At 45.2% G+C, this 15349-nt stretch overlaps 2 protein-coding genes across 2 annotated transcripts in view; both read left to right on the top strand.

Moving 5' to 3' along the window:
* Positions 1–3473, top strand: part of LOC144133997 (uncharacterized) — a 61504-nt gene extending 58031 nt beyond the window's left edge. The window contains exon 9 of the mRNA XM_077667021.1: positions 3397–3473. Within this exon, the coding sequence (XP_077523147.1) occupies positions 3397–3473 (77 nt within the window). The remainder of the gene's footprint in view (positions 1–3396) is intronic.
* Positions 3474–7363: 3890 nt separating this feature from the next.
* On the top strand, positions 7364–13195 carry LOC144134843 (uncharacterized; the record flags this gene model as incomplete). Its single annotated transcript, XM_077667660.1, has 4 exons — positions 7364–7726; positions 8548–8632; positions 12855–13022; positions 13103–13195. Coding segments are annotated over exons 1-4 (690 nt in total), but the record flags the coding sequence as incomplete, so codon positions are not given.
* Between the last annotated feature and the right edge of the window lie 2154 nt (positions 13196–15349).

The following is a 15349-nucleotide window of genomic DNA, read 5'->3' as shown; positions in this document are numbered from 1 at the left end:
GTCTTGCGATGGCTGGTGCCACAGAGTCGAAGTACCTCGCTCGTAAGTGCCGACATAAACGCGGATCCCCTGTCAGTTAATACGACTGTTGGGGTTTCGTGACGAAGCACAATGTTGTGAATGAAAAAATGTGCAACTTCGGCGGCGGTGCCACGGGGAAGAACCTTGGTCTCACAGTAGCGGCTAAGATAGTCAGTGCGCGTTGGGCCGTAGTTCTTTTTGTAGAGGACACCATCGCGCATGCAAAACGATGGCAGTCCGCGCTTAAAGAGTCGAGGTGGTGATGGAGCGGTTCTTTCGAGGCACTCGATGAGGGGCAGCAGTTCGGAGTCGTCCCTCTGTTGGCGGGCAAGGGTTGATGTGGCGACAGCACAGAGAAAGGCGGAATCGTTGTCGGACTCGTCCGTGGGGCAGGGAATAGGAGCGCGGGAGAGATAGACAGCATCAACCGTTTACTGGGGCGAGGCTTGTCGAATGGCCGCGCACATTCAAGAGAAAGAAGACGTTCGGCCACGCGATGGGAGACAGGTTCGGCCACCAGGTCACGCCGGCAGAATGTCAGCAATGTGGCAATATGCTCCAATATTTTACATGATATACTTGCGAATGATATAGGGAGATAGTCATCGGGCGGGGGGAGGGGGGGGGGGGGGAATGCGTGTTAGCTGGTTTCGGGAACGGAACAACCACAACCTTGTCAACTCTGCAATCGCTCGGAAGTACGGAGGAACCTAGAGACTGGGAAAGCAACATCGAAAGCACAATGGAAGCCTATGGTTCAGTAATTATCAACATTTTATAGTTGATTGAATTTTCACATGATGAAAATACTGTCACAAAGAAGAAGCTGGCAGTGGCGTGGGTGGGAGCCCTCGCGCTAGGCCAGCGGCCATTAAAGCTCTACTTGACCAAAATTTTGCACACCGTAAAAAGGTTTTTCCATAGTACAGCCCCGGATTATGTTACCCACAGAACATTACGTTCCACTTTCAAGCACATCTTTGTTACAGGCTCGAAAACAGACACAACAGAAGGTATTAAGATAGGACGGAGCGCCACTCACGACTGATTTATTTGAAGGCAACACGGACAAATATATACCATCGTAGCCGCTAGGAATGCTATCATCTTCAAAGTTGATATGATAGCGAACGAGTGAAATAATTGTCCTCTGCCTTATACAAAGATATGGACGTGTCGCTGATGCCCATGCTTCCTTTCTTTGCAATAAAAAAAAGCTTCGATTAGTTCTCTGCCTTTTGTGTCTTTGCTTTTTGATAGAATTTGCGCACCGGAAAAACGTGGCTCACAAGAGCGTGACGGGCAGGACTTTATATGCTTAGGCATATTTGGGCCTTCTTTATCTTGCTCTACGTTTCTTTTATGTTCCCTCATTCGCTCGTTAACGCAGCGCCCAGTTTGCCCTTTATAGGAGCGGCCGTACGAGAGGGGAATTTTGTAGACAACAACTTCGGCGCACTTCATGAACGATCGCCCATGTTTGGTGCCACACCCTCTTCTTTTCGGTCTCTCAATGCGAGAGCAAATGCTTCCGAGCTCTTCTGGGGCTGAAAAAACAAGCGGCACACCATGCCTGCTCGTGACCTTCTTCAAGTTGTGGGCTAGCTTGGGCACATAGTGCACCACCACATATAGTATGGTGGAGCTGCCATAAAAAGAATGTAAACCAATAAGCTCCTGCCTGCACCACTGACGTATAACAGGCTTGACCCAATCGTAAAATAAATGAAAAGGCCCGAAGGCAATCCATCGTTTTGCCACCCGTACGTGGAAAAATAAAAGAAAGGGGGGGAAATGCTACAAGCGACCCATCGCCGGGGGAACGGGCCTGGGGAGACTCCCCTGATCTCCCCTAGGACGTAGCGGAGGGGGTGGGATATAGGGTATGGAAAATTGGAATTGGGAAAGGGTTATGAGAATTGGGATGGGAATGGGGACAGCGAGATTTTGCTCTGATCCTTCGTCTGACATCGACTTCGGAATGACATCGGAATGAAGGAGGCAGTGAAAGAAGAAAGGAAGAAATAGCTGCCGTAGTGGAGGGCTCCGGAAATTTCGACCACCTGGGGTTCTTTAATGTGCACTGACATCGTGCAGTACACGGGCCTCTAGAATTTCGCCTCCATCGAAATTCGATCGCCGAACAAAAAAAGAACTTGAGCTGTTATATTACCAATAATTTTCACAAGTGTGCAGAACTATCTGTGCCACGTGGTGTGCACTGATAAGTTTCTGATATTATGGTGCCTTTATGCAAGCATATATGAAGCCGTGTGTCTTTCAAATAAATGTTGTTGAAGATGGCGCTTGGTATGTCGTCTTCTCGTGCCCCGTCTACATTGTGTGCTGTTGACATCAGGATGTAAGACAAAAAATGGCGTTGTAGCTAAAAGGTTGGTGATCCCTAAGCACATTCTTCTGAGATGGTATTGCGATAGCGTTTCTTTTGGCTAGGTTGTTACTGAATTGTTGATGCCGAGAGTTGCTGCAAAGTGGTCTTGCCAAGTTGTGGCTATAAAGAATGATGCAAAGTGAGATACTGAATCGTGATATGCATACGGTATTTCAAACGTAGCCACCTGTGGCACTTGTGAGCCCCACGTTGCTCTCCCTGAGCACCCTCTCGGTACCAATAACTAATTTCACTGCGCCCTATCTCAGTGGGCCGTTGCTTCACTAGCTGCTGGGTAGGTTCCTAGATTGCCGGGAGTCCTCACAACACTCCTGGCACAACAGTGTTGCAGTTAATCAATGACCTGGCAGGTAGCTGTCGCCAACACAACCACCCATGAGTCTTGTGCAATCCAGGTTGTGAGCAGTTCCCTCGACTTGCTCAGCACATTCACAGATCACCGGGAGTGCTGATACGAACTCTAGTGCTGTGGTGTGGCGGTTAATCGATGTCATGGTGGGTGGCTACTTCCAACACACCTAGCCGTAGGGCTTGTGCGACCCAGGTTCTTTCCGGTGAGTCTCTCACCTTTTGAACAAAGTTATTAGGTGCGGATTCTGGGCATGGCTTTTCACCAAGGGACATGAAAAATGCTATCGCATTATAAACATATTTCCAGACAACACAGGCCTGTTAAGACGCTACAGTATAATTATGAGATGGCATGAGTCATAAGCATCAAAATCGTTTATTCTCAGATATAAAAAGTGGTAATTTGGATATGCCAAAGATGCACTACATAAAACTCTGAAGAATACTATTAGCTCAGTTCAATACTGCTGTTTTGAGACAAGGCAGCATTTGTTTACAGCAGAGTCTTCCACTTTGGTACAAGTATACCACTCTCATACAAGTCCAGAAGATAATGTTCAAACTTCTCACTAGGTTCATAGATTTTCTGCTCATTTGTGGTTTTGACGCAGTAGCAGTACCTGTGTCGGTCAAAGTGCTGCACCTCCAGGGTTGTTGCGACGATGTGGAGGACCCCATTTGCCACTAAGAGTGACTCAATATTATAAAACTCTGGCCACTCCGCTCCTGTCGAAACCAAAACACACCCACACTTGTACCTGCGTCGATCAAGTGTTGCACTTTTGACGTCATGGACGACTGTGGTTGGAAGCACTTCTTTGGCACAGGCAGGGAGCGCATTCCAGTCAACAGGCTTACTTGACGATGTTTTCAGTTCTTGGTACAGTTGAAAGGTGCGGAGTTGGTAGCTCTGTCGCAACTGGTGCCTTTTTGCAAGTGTGTATGTAAGGCTCCTGAAGTTTTTGACACAGGCTGCCAACTTCTTGAGGCTTTGATGCTTCGCTTCAAACCTCATGGACCAGAAATGTCTAAGAGGTCCCACCTCGCGCACAAACCTAGCATAATGCACCATGAAGTGAAGCTTAGGGGTAACTGCACCAGGCCCGTACCTGTCAGTGAGCTCGTTCAAAAATGTCTGCACAAGCATTTCCAAGAAAACAAGCCGTGCAGATGTCATTTCCGATGCAGATACAATGTCAACAATTTCCCGGAATTTCAAAAGCAATTCCCAATCCTCATTTTCTTTTGGAACTCTCGCTCCAAAGATCAAGGGAAAAAACCTTATCAAGGACCACTTGGTAGCAGCAGTTCCCATTAAAACAGATTTGCTATTGATGAATGCCGGGTTGATCGGTGGGGGCTTGTTTTTTAGATCATTTGCTCCATACTTTGCTCCAGACGACATTTGCTCCAGACGACAGCTCCTCAAGGTTTTGCTTGCACAGTAAGCCACTGGAAAGGAGAGATTTCAAAACGTGTCGAAGGATGCAATCTATTCCTCCTTGCAAAATGTCATGCATAATGTCTGGTGTTAATTGCCGGGTAATGTCGAAGTATGGCAACTGCAAAAGGGGCGAGACCTCATTTACGCCATACAAAGTCCTGTTAGCAGGGTTCACTGCAATTGCTTCAAGATGTGACTGGTGGCTGCGTAATATGCGTGGCTGGCACATCATTTCACAGGTTTTTTCTGGCAAATGTTTCACAGATACCATGCAGAATCTGCAGACTCGCCCACGGCTGAAACAACAAGTGAATCCGCCCATGCGGTTCAGGGAAAGGTTGTCTCCACAGAAGCCGAACACGATGACTGTGGCCCTTGTCTCCTGTCCTTCTAAGCCAATGGTGTGGCCTTCTGCGTACAACTTGTTTAGGTCTTCGAGTAATGGCTGTAGTACATTGCTGAGGCCGTACTTTTTCACATAAACATAGCGAACAAGCAGAATCAAATATATGCTCTCAAGTTTCAATCTATGCTTGACATGAAGGTTCAACAAGCTGCAGTATACAGCGAGTAACTTGTGCTTTCCTCGTTTCGCTCCCAGAGGATTTACAACTTCAATTTCGTCAGTATAAAACAAAAGAAGTATTGTGTGTGCTCTGCTTTCTGGAATCACATCTTGAAGATGCTCTCTGTACACCGCACCATCAGTATAGTCTTTATACACAGACGGCGTCGTGTTCTCACGCTTTGGTGTTTTCAAGTAGGCTGCAATGTTGGGGATTTCACAAAGTGCACTGAGCAGCTTGGGCAAACGTACATAATGGTACTTTGCTGTGCCGTCCAAAAGCTGTTCCTCAGGAGGAACAAAAGGAAAATTCGCTTCCACATATTGCTCACGCCTGTACTTGTTCTTTAAGTCACTAAAGAGGTCAGACATAAATGAGCAGCTTAGCAATTGTTGTAGTGCTGTTGTGTTTGTTTTTGCTGCACGTTCAACCTCCTTGCCATAGGCCTTCAGCACCAGCTCAAACACCAGCTGCAATTCAGAAAACACCTTCTCAGCCGCTGTGTGTGGCAAGCTGTGCTCTTCAGTGAAAAAGAAAAAGAAGTTGCACAGGGTCGATTTTGCCTGGTCCAAAAAGCTGCTAAATCTGTCATGTTGGACTGTTGTCTTCTGAGCTGAACAAACATTCGCCGAAGGTCGTTCTTTCTGGCGGTGACCGCTACCATAGTCCGCTGTGTCAGCCCAGTCCATTTCATGTGGGACAGGCTCGTCGTCGGCCAGTTCTGAATTTTCTCTGTTTGCTTTCTCGGTGCATCCGTGTCTCAAAGTGCTGCCGTTTTCTTCAAGCACATCTCGGTGGCGGCGATATAGATGCGATCTGTAGGATGAAAAATTCGAGTACGAGTTCGCGCAGCCTCCTATGCCGCAGAAAACATTTAAGTTTGGCTCTGCACTGTGAACTAATCCAATGTGCGTGACACCTTTCGTCAGCTGGAACGAAAAGAATGGGCACCTCGGGCAGTACTTCGCGTCCATCGTTGTAGTCGCAAGCCGAAAGACCGCAAAGAGACCCCGCAAACGCGGTGTGCCAATTGCCAGAAAGCCGCAGTTCCTGCATATACATCGGAATCACATCGCATTAGGCGCAGTTTCCACCAACAGCCAGGGACACGAATAGACACGAACAGCCTCCTAGCGATAAACCGCTTGGCTGGCTTGGCTATAGCTTGGCATATTTGTTGTTGTTTTGCCCTTTCATCATAATAATCAAATTCACTAGGTGCTAGAGCACCTAAGTCGCATTTAGTATGACTAAGTATTTTTGGTGTAATTTTATTTTGAAATAACCTTAGCAATTGGAGTGTCACGTTGTGCAAACTAAGCTGGCCAAGCCAAGTCACCACAGTGCTCAGCCAAATTGAAAAGGGCGCATACTGCTGCACGTGCTCGAGAAACTCTACTTCGCGTCTCACTCAGCAACGTTCATTGCTGCGCAATTTCGCAGTAGTACATATACGTACGTCACCATGACGAGCAAGTGCCTGGTAACGTTCCGGGAAAGGAATTTTGTTTTGCCCTTTGATGGGACGCTTACACGGCGCGGGCTGGTTGAGCGCGTGAGAGACCATGAGCTGTTCCGCGGCATCGACGTTGCCACCCTCATCTTCACGGTGAGTAATTGTGTAAACTTATCCACGTGGTAGCTCCGTGACAAGTCAGTTGCCGTTCTCGGGTTCTTTTGGGGACTGGTGCTTATAGGCAGGTGCTTATTACATCCACGCGTGTAAATGTGTGTACCTTACTTATGTCTCGCGCTTTTGTCCACAGTGAATTACGTAGTGCGTTGACAGTTTGCGTGTAATGTAAAGTTTAAAGCAATATCTCGGCATGCATGTGCTTCCCTATGCGTCATGCTCTAAAAATCTCCCTTTCCGTAAGGATCTGGTGTCATAACAAAGGTCGGCGAATATTAAAAATGCACACCGGAGCTCGCCGCTTAACACTAAGGCAGGTGTATAGAGCATTTTTCACATATTAATGCTTTATTTCAGTCGCGAGGTACAGGCCTGTCTAGAGCGCTGGAGCGGTGTAGTGCGGAGCAAACAAAGTGAAATCTTCACTCAACCGCTGTCAATGCTGCTTCGCACCAGCGCAAGCATTATCTCTACGACCAAATACCTGCGTGAAAATTCCACTTATTTAGTGCGATATGCAGGCATTCCTGTGCTCTAGACAGACGTGCTGACGACTGCACACGAAATACCCGAGGTAGAGGGAAGTGTTGCTGGTGTTGCAGTATTTTATGGTCATTGCTCTTCTAAATTGACAGGCCCTGAATTCAGTGCGTAGCCCGTTGATTGAGGTCTCGTAATGCGATGCAGCAAGCATGCCAACATTCTCCGGAAAATAATGTGACACACTCATTTTGAATAGTTTACCTTTACATGGTTAGCTATTTTAGTATCATTCTCGTGTTTCCACAGATGTTCGAAGAAGATTTTAATGTTTTTGTTGACATGCCTGAAGACTTCGAAATTCGGGACAAGGCAAAAATCAAAGTCTCCGAGGATTGGCAGGTTCGGTGAGTACAGTTTCTTACCAGTATTAACTATTATTTTGTATATTTCAAATAATGCTGGAGGAGCATCATGCAGCAAGGAGGAGTGTCCAATTTATGTCTTCCACTGCAATCAATGGCAATCATAGTAGAAATGTATGGAAATGTTGGCCACAGTTTGTGCTCACTGTGTAGTATGCTCTTCTCTTGTTCTTTTCTTATTTTAACCTGGCACTTTAGGATTGCGGATGTTCTCGACGAGCCCCAGCAAGCGGAGCAATCCCGTGTCACTGCCACATACAGCCTCACATACAGCCTGCCAGCTGTACCAAACGATATCCAATTCAGTATAGAGCGCCACCAAAGTGGACAGTACTTCAAAGCACGGAGCAGAGTTGTCCAATGGCTCTATCATGACCCCTGCTTATCCACCATGTAAGTTATTTGCAAGACTTTTGGACCATGTAGGGCAATGTGGAGATAACTTGGGCTACAAACTTGCGTGGCCATAAGCCATTTTAACGAGAAAGCATGAAGGAGCTCGTGGCGCAGAAAATCCTGTGTCGGCATTAGTAGACATGAGCAAGAAATTTGAATTTGTTGAAAAGGTGGCTATGTCACACATAGAGCGACGGACTTGAAAAGTGAATTAAATTAGAAAACTGGTGATTGGAAGGTTGCAATGTGCCTGGAACATCATTAGGACATCCAGACATATAAAGTGATCCATCGTATAAAAACCAGCGCTTACAAACACGGACAGAGGACGAGACGAAACGAACTGAAGGCTTTTCAGTTTGTTTCGTCTCGTCCTTTGTCTGTGTTTGTAAGCGCTGGTTTTTATTTGATGGATCACCGCCAAATCGCCCAATCCTCAGTTCTGCATATGAAGTGGATGAGTTGCCCCGAAAGGAAAATTGCGGTTAGTTGAGAATCGAATCCGTGACCCTTGGGTTGCGAGTCAAACATGCTATTGGTATGTCATGTAGGAATGTTCAAAGGACTTGGTTAAAGAGGGCTGTAAATGTGTGTGGTTTAGTCTTTCACATATTGATTGTGAGAGAGCAAGCAATGTCCTTGCTTATGTGAGCAAGGAGAACTGCTGTCACGTCGTAAACATAAAGGCAGTGCTTATGTGTCCTCCCACGTCTTGCACCTAAGACACTGACTGCATCTGAAACTAAAATGTCTATGTGAGCCTACAAAAGAACATCCTCACTGTGTACTGCCTTACACGTTTGTCTTAACTGTGCTAGGTACCCTGGCAAGCTGTACAATGAGGCTGCGCAAGCTCTGGTGTCCAGGTACCCAAACTTGGCTGACTCATCTGGCACCGGCTATGTAAGTAGGCAGCTGAAGCCCTTCAAACTAATCTTGTAGGGGCAGCAGACTTTCTTAAATTAACAGGGCGGCCTAGGTGTTCTGAGTATAATAATAATGTCTTCTCTATTTATCAGTGGTAGCCGTACCATTTTCAATGACTCTGTTTTGGGCGCCACTGATAGAGTCATTCACACCACAGTGCATGCTGCTGGCATGGCTGGCTTATTCTCTTTCATAAAATACTATCTCACAAAAAAAATGGGATAAAAAATCGTTCAGATATTTCCTGTGGTACGTCGCTAGTGAGCAGGTCCTCTTTCCCTCTTGCTGCAGTAGCGGGGCAGTCATGAGTAATACTTGTTGGGGGGCTAGTTGGTGCATGTTTCCAGAAGATGGTTGTAGCGCCGAAAAAGACAGCAAATTTGGCACACAATTTGAAGCGTGTGGCAACAAAATATAAGGTTCCTGTGGTTTTTTCTACCCCAAAGAAACTGGCTGGCTTGTGCGTTAAAACTGATCCCAACAAGGTAAACAAGACTGATTGTAAAAAGAGGCATGCAGCTCCGCTTGTTAAATGTGCCGTGGGAGTCGTATATCAGATTCCTCTCACATGCGGAAAGCACATTGGACAAACCGGCCGCTGTAATAACGACCAATTAGTGGAACATAATCGGGATTTACAAAATGCACTGGTTCTCATCTGCCACATCATTATAAAGCCTGCAGAGAAGAAAGGAAGATTAAGTGTGTGGCAAGGCTGAAAGAAGCAAAGGTTTTAAACAAGTAAGGACCAGACAGCCCGTGAACTGTTGCCGGCCTTCTATATTAAGGGCACAGGGTAAGGTAAAATTAGAAAAAAAATCGTTTTTTTTCCTTTTGAAATTTTAGAAGTTCAATTCTTTCTACACATGTTCCATGATCGTACTTTCCTCAGATAGCCATATTTACGGCTGAAAAACGCTTTTTCCGAAACCAAGTAGTGAGCGGCCACGCCCCCTTTCAGGATTAACGTCAATTGTTTCAACCAAAAAGTCCACCACCTGATTTCAAAACTTGTCTAAAATCAGCTACATATAAAAAATTGTCTGGTAACTATTGTACAGCTCCTCTTTTTTAACCAAGACAATCCTGAGACGCTTTGCACGTTTTTTCCACGTTTCTGCAACCTTCATGCAGCTGCGTCCGAGTGCTATCCCTTTCGATCAGTATTGTAAATTGTGCCGGTGTTGGTTGCTGCTGATAAGTTGAGATGCCCAGGGCAAAGAAGGCCTTCTTCAGGCGTGAATTTCACGGCAACCGCTACGCTCATCGTGAAAAAGTAAAAGGATGTCCACGACCGAATGAGATCCCGAACGCCGAACGCGCCAGCTCCTCGACATCGAAGCTTTCAAGATTTTCTGTGTGCTTCCAGGAAGAGGATGTGCTACAGAGTAGCAGCCAATATGCCTTAATGGACATGGACGGCATTTGTGCCGCAATTACACAGATTTGTGTGTGCAGAGAGTGCGGTGGAAGTGTTGAGCTCATCGAAATTGTGACAAAACGGGTAGGTGTTGCAAGCGTTTACAGTTTGAACTGTGAAGTGTGTAGTGCCGCACAACGATTTGAGACGTCGAAGAAAACTACTTCTGGCCTCTATGAAGCCAACCTCAGGTTAGTGTATGCCTTGAGGTCCAATGGTAAGGGAATGGCTGCAGGAAATATACTCTGTGCTATGCTAAACCTTCCTAAGCCGCCGACAAAGTTTGCGAAATAAAATCAAGAGCTTCTAGGTCACATCGAAGCTGCTGCTCAGGAGTCGATGAAAAGGGCAGCTGACGAAGCTGTGCAGCTGAATAAGGGGGATAAAGACATCGCAGTTGCTCTTGATGGAAGCTGGCCGAAGCGAGGCCATACTTCCAATAACGGCATAGTCTCTGCGACCAGTGTAGACTCTGGGAAAGTGCTGGATGTGGAGGTTTTGTTTAAACGTTGTCCAAAGTGCAGCAACAAGGGTACAAACAGTGACCCCCTTCAGAGAGAGGTGTGCCAAAGCAACTACCAAGGCACCAGCAGTGGAATGGAAGTCGCAGGAGCACTGAAAATTTTCGGCAGGAGTGAGGAGCTTCACGGCGTTCGATATGTCAAATACCTTGGGGATGGTGACAGCAAGGCTTTTATGGCTGTGAAGGCACAAATGCCATATGGTGATTCCGTTGAAATATCCAAGGTTGAGTGCATAGGGCACGTGCAAAAAAGGATGGGCACAAGGTTACGAAGGCTAAAAAAAGGAAACAAAGCAGGAGAACTCTCTGATGGAAAGAGCTTCTCGGGCCGAGGCCGACTGACTGATGCAGTAATAGACATGCTCCAGACGTACTATGGTTTGGCCATCAGAAGAAATGTAGGAAACCTGGATGAAATGCGAAAGGCCGTTTGGGCAACCTTCTTCCACTTATCGGCCACAGACGATGACCCATGCCATGGACTTTGCCAAAAGGGACCTGATACGTGGTGTCCCTTCAACAGAAGTCAGTCAGAGGGCAAGCCATTTTTCCACAAGGAGAGTTTGCCTGCATCTGTCTTGGAGGCTATCAAACCCATTTATAGGGAGCTATCGAAGGCTGAGCTCCTAGAGAAGTGCCTGCATGGGCGAACTCAAAATGCAAAGGAGTCGTTCAACCATGTTGTTTGGGAACGCGCGCCAAAGAATGTGTTAGTTAGGCTTCAGAGCCTACGGATGGCAACACTGGATGCTGTTCTTTCATTTAATGATGGTAGCATCGCACGGGCCAACGTTTTGAAGGCGTGTGGATTGAACCCAGGGAGCAACACCATCAAGTGGCTGAGGGAAGCTGACCATAAGCGCATGTACTTTGCGGACCGAGCAACACGACAGCTTACAAAAGAGGCCCGACAGTCAAAACGACAAGCCGAAAAGCGAAAAAATGACGGCGACAGTGACTACGAAGCAGGGGGCTATTAAACCAATTACTATAGAGGCGTTTCTGCGAATAAAAAATAGTTTTTCACATCTTTTTTTTCTTTACGCTCTATTATCTCAAAACAGTGTTTTTCTTACAAAGGTACCATTATTTCCAATGCCTTTCAAGACAGATGGCTGATTTTTTTTTGCAATAATCTACATAAGTGTTGACAACTACTGAACTAGAAATAAGCAATTTCACTGAGCAGTTATTCTGTTATGAATATTGAAATGCGCAAAGAAAGGCCAGATTTGTGTACTACCGGAAAAATTTTTATTAAAAATCGAATTTTCAACACATTTCAAATATTCTAGTTCAGTAAAAAGAGCACAGAATTTGGCAAACAATGATATATGTATTATTAGGCTACTGTTATTAGTGAGAAACATGTACCTCAACATGGCCTAAAATGCATGGGAAGTATAGGGCTTACCCTGTGCCCTTAAAAGAAACTAGCGATTGTGTTAGTGCCCCATCTATCTCCATTTATAAGAATGAAACTGCTTTTTTAGATACACGGGCGTGAGATATGTGTGTGCCTTACCTATCTTTTATCCGGTTTTTTGTAAAACCCTCGCGCGCAAGTGTGGTTCTTGCTACCCATCTTGATTTGTCCTTATATTCATTCGCATTCGCGGTGAATAAATAGTTGGAAGTTGTGCATGTCCCGTCTTGCTTGCTATGTGTTGTCTTTTTCGGTGCTACAGCCGTCTTCTGGAGGTAGTCATGAAGACTGTCGAATAGGACGGTGTATTAAAGGGTTGTATGAGAGAGTTTGATAATCCTGGCCCAGCTTTTCTGGTTGGCATTTGAATCGAAGGGCCATTGGTTGGCCTAGTTATTAGAGAACTCCAAGTGATCAAAATTAATCCAGAAACTCCACTGTGGTGCCCATCGTAGCTGATGTGTCGTTTCAGGACATTAAAACAACAAAAAAGTTCGCCTCACAGTGAAAAGATAATTGGAAAACAAAGCTTGATTTCCTGGAAAGGAACTCTATGCTGCAAATTTGGTAATGTGCGCGCTACCATAAAAAACTAATGTCGGCGAGAGATCAGTGTGGGTCCTTTAGCGTTTTTATGCTATCAAAAATGTGCTGCAATAAAATATGGAGCAATATCTATAGCTTCTCATGAGGTATTGTTATGTTCATGGGTGTTTACTGGTAGCTTGTGATCAACACCATCACTGTTAGCATGTATTTAATTGTACTGTGATTGCTTTTGTCAGTGCAAGTAGTAATGCTTGCATTGTGTGGGATGTTTTAAACACAGGACTCTTGGCGAGACGCTCTCCGTTTCAAGGCAAAATATGAGCGGAGAAAAATCCGTATCCAGCAGAATGATGGGGCAGATTCTCCACCGTCAAAAAAACCAACGAAAGATGGGAAAGTGGCCACGGTTGGCGGAAATGCCCTGCAGCGTGTTTCGAGGCCGTCTGTGGTATGCATTTGGATTTCATGTAGTCCTTGTGCTGAAGACAGCCTGGTGTGCAGTGTGAAGTAGGCTCCTTTTGCTTGCAGGCAACTGCACCAGACGGGGAGGATGAGGAGAGTATTGCTGGCCACATCGAAGGAATGAAGTCCGCGGTACAAAAAGCTCGGCCAGACATGGCTTACATAATAGACTGTATGCGCCGTAAATTTCCTACCCGAAGGAAGTGGATTGGATCCGAGGATCCATCAGTGGAAGTGGCAATACAGAAATTTCCAGCATTGGCCATGAGCTCAATCGTAAGTTCAGTAACTAGACCATCAGTTAGCGAAGAAAGGAAAAAGAAATTTTCTTTTTCTTTTCCTCTGTTGTCTTTCTTTTTTTTAATCCTTTCCTTTTTTGATTTCAGTTGCGGTGCCTGCACTTTGCATTCCATATTAGTGGAGGCGAAATACAAAAGTGTGGATATGCTGTGTGACGTCAGTGCATGTTTAAGGACCTCAGATGGTCTAAATTGTCTGGAGACTTTCACTACGGCGTCCCTTATGGCCTGAATCGTCTTGGGACGTTAAACCCGCTAAAGCAATTAGGCGGAAGTGGTCTATATGTGCAGAAAATTCAGCTCAAATTTATTTCTCTTTGCCTCAGTGGAGACCTGATTGAATGGCTCGCACTGTTTGAATTTCAGAATACACCTAGGGTTGGTTCAGTGTAGCATGCCCTGATTCCACATTCTGGTCTTTTTGTTTTTGTTGCTCGACTTCTGCTGTTTAGTCGTTTATTTATTGCACGGTTCTTGTATGTGCTTCAAGTTGGTACTACCGGTGTTTGCTGGTGACAGCTGTTACATGGTGGACACTGAAGAGAAATATCGAACTAAGCAAGACAGTCAGGATATTCGTCAGGGACCGTACTTATACTTTCGATGCACTGAATAGTACCTGCATGGCAGAGAAAACTTACACAATGAAAGTCCAAAGATCATTCCACATTTAAGCGGAGATGCCACAGGAAAAAAAACAATTTTAAATAGTCCACCCATAGCAGTCAAATTTTGTGTGCTTATACTGCTTTTCTGCTCTTTTCAGGACACTAATTAGTTCTCTTGTAGTGCGCACTTTTGCTCAGTGTTGCTAACAGGCCTCAAAAAACAATTCGTGTAGGTTTAATCTCACTTGAACCTGATTATAACTAGAAAAAGCATTCGCGGGTGGTCCAACTCGCTCATCCATGGTAGATGAAGGCGGCAGACACAGCCATTTTGTTGCAGCTTCTAATCACATGATCACCATGACGTCACACATGGTGGTGACGCCACCAATGGCCAAAGGTTCTTTGCGACGGCAACTATTCCCTGTTGAATCTCTCCGTAACCAGCCAACTTGGGCTCTCTCCTTACTAGTGGCAGTGCTCGGCAAAGCCATCTAGCGGTTGCGTGCCTTAAGTCTCAGCCACTGTGCCACTCTGCGGGTAGTGTTATAAAAGTTCGGAGGGCCTATATAACACTACTAGGAAAGTTGGAGCCAGGGGAATTTCTTAGTTGTACCTGGAGTAGTAGAGCTTTTGCTGTAAAAAGGCCCTTTTGTGCGCATGCTTTCTCATAGAAAATGTTCACTGGGAACTACCAGCGGTAGCTTATTTTATAGCTTACTAACTATAGAATGCAGGGAAATAGCCCTGATATGGTCATGGAAGTTCCTGGTGTGAAAAAAAAATTGTGATGTTATTGTTATGTTTTTTGGAACTCATTACTGTTGTATCGTTTCTATACACTTGCATTGGAGATACTGCAATTCTTAGGCGACATCTGAAGCTACACATTGTAAAGGACACATTTGCCAAGTTTCAGTGCGATACGAAAAGTGCAAGTACCAAAAATTCTGGGCGGACTTCGAAAATTTGCACCCAGGATCTTCAGTAAGTCTCCATTCCATATCACTGTGAAACGTCGCAGATGTGTTCTGTAGAATGTGTATGTGTAACTTGCAAATATCTATTCAGAATTTCAATATTTCTGCTACAAGTTTAGAGAGGCTTCAATCTACACTAATCTAAGTAATGATTCTGAAAAACAAAAGGGTAACATCATCACAATTTATTTTTCCCATACTAGAAAAACTTTCATGACCAAATTTGAGCTAGTTTCCGGCATTCTACAATTATTAAGCCGCAAAATTAGCTGTTGCTCTTCGTACCCAGTGAAAATTTTCAATGTGAAATCGTGCACAAAAGGACCTTTGTTTTAATCTTGTTAGTAACACTGAGCTAAAAGTAATCCTTCTACAAGGAAACTAATTATTCTTCTGAAAAAGGTAGAAAAAACAGTATAAGTGCAG

This window comes from Amblyomma americanum, chromosome 5 (genome assembly GCF_052857255.1).
Source record: "Amblyomma americanum isolate KBUSLIRL-KWMA chromosome 5, ASM5285725v1, whole genome shotgun sequence".
NCBI classification, from domain to species: Eukaryota; Metazoa; Arthropoda; class Arachnida; order Ixodida; family Ixodidae; genus Amblyomma; species Amblyomma americanum.
The sequence above is the reverse complement of the archived record's forward strand: the minus strand, read 5'-3'. Positions and strand labels throughout refer to the sequence as shown.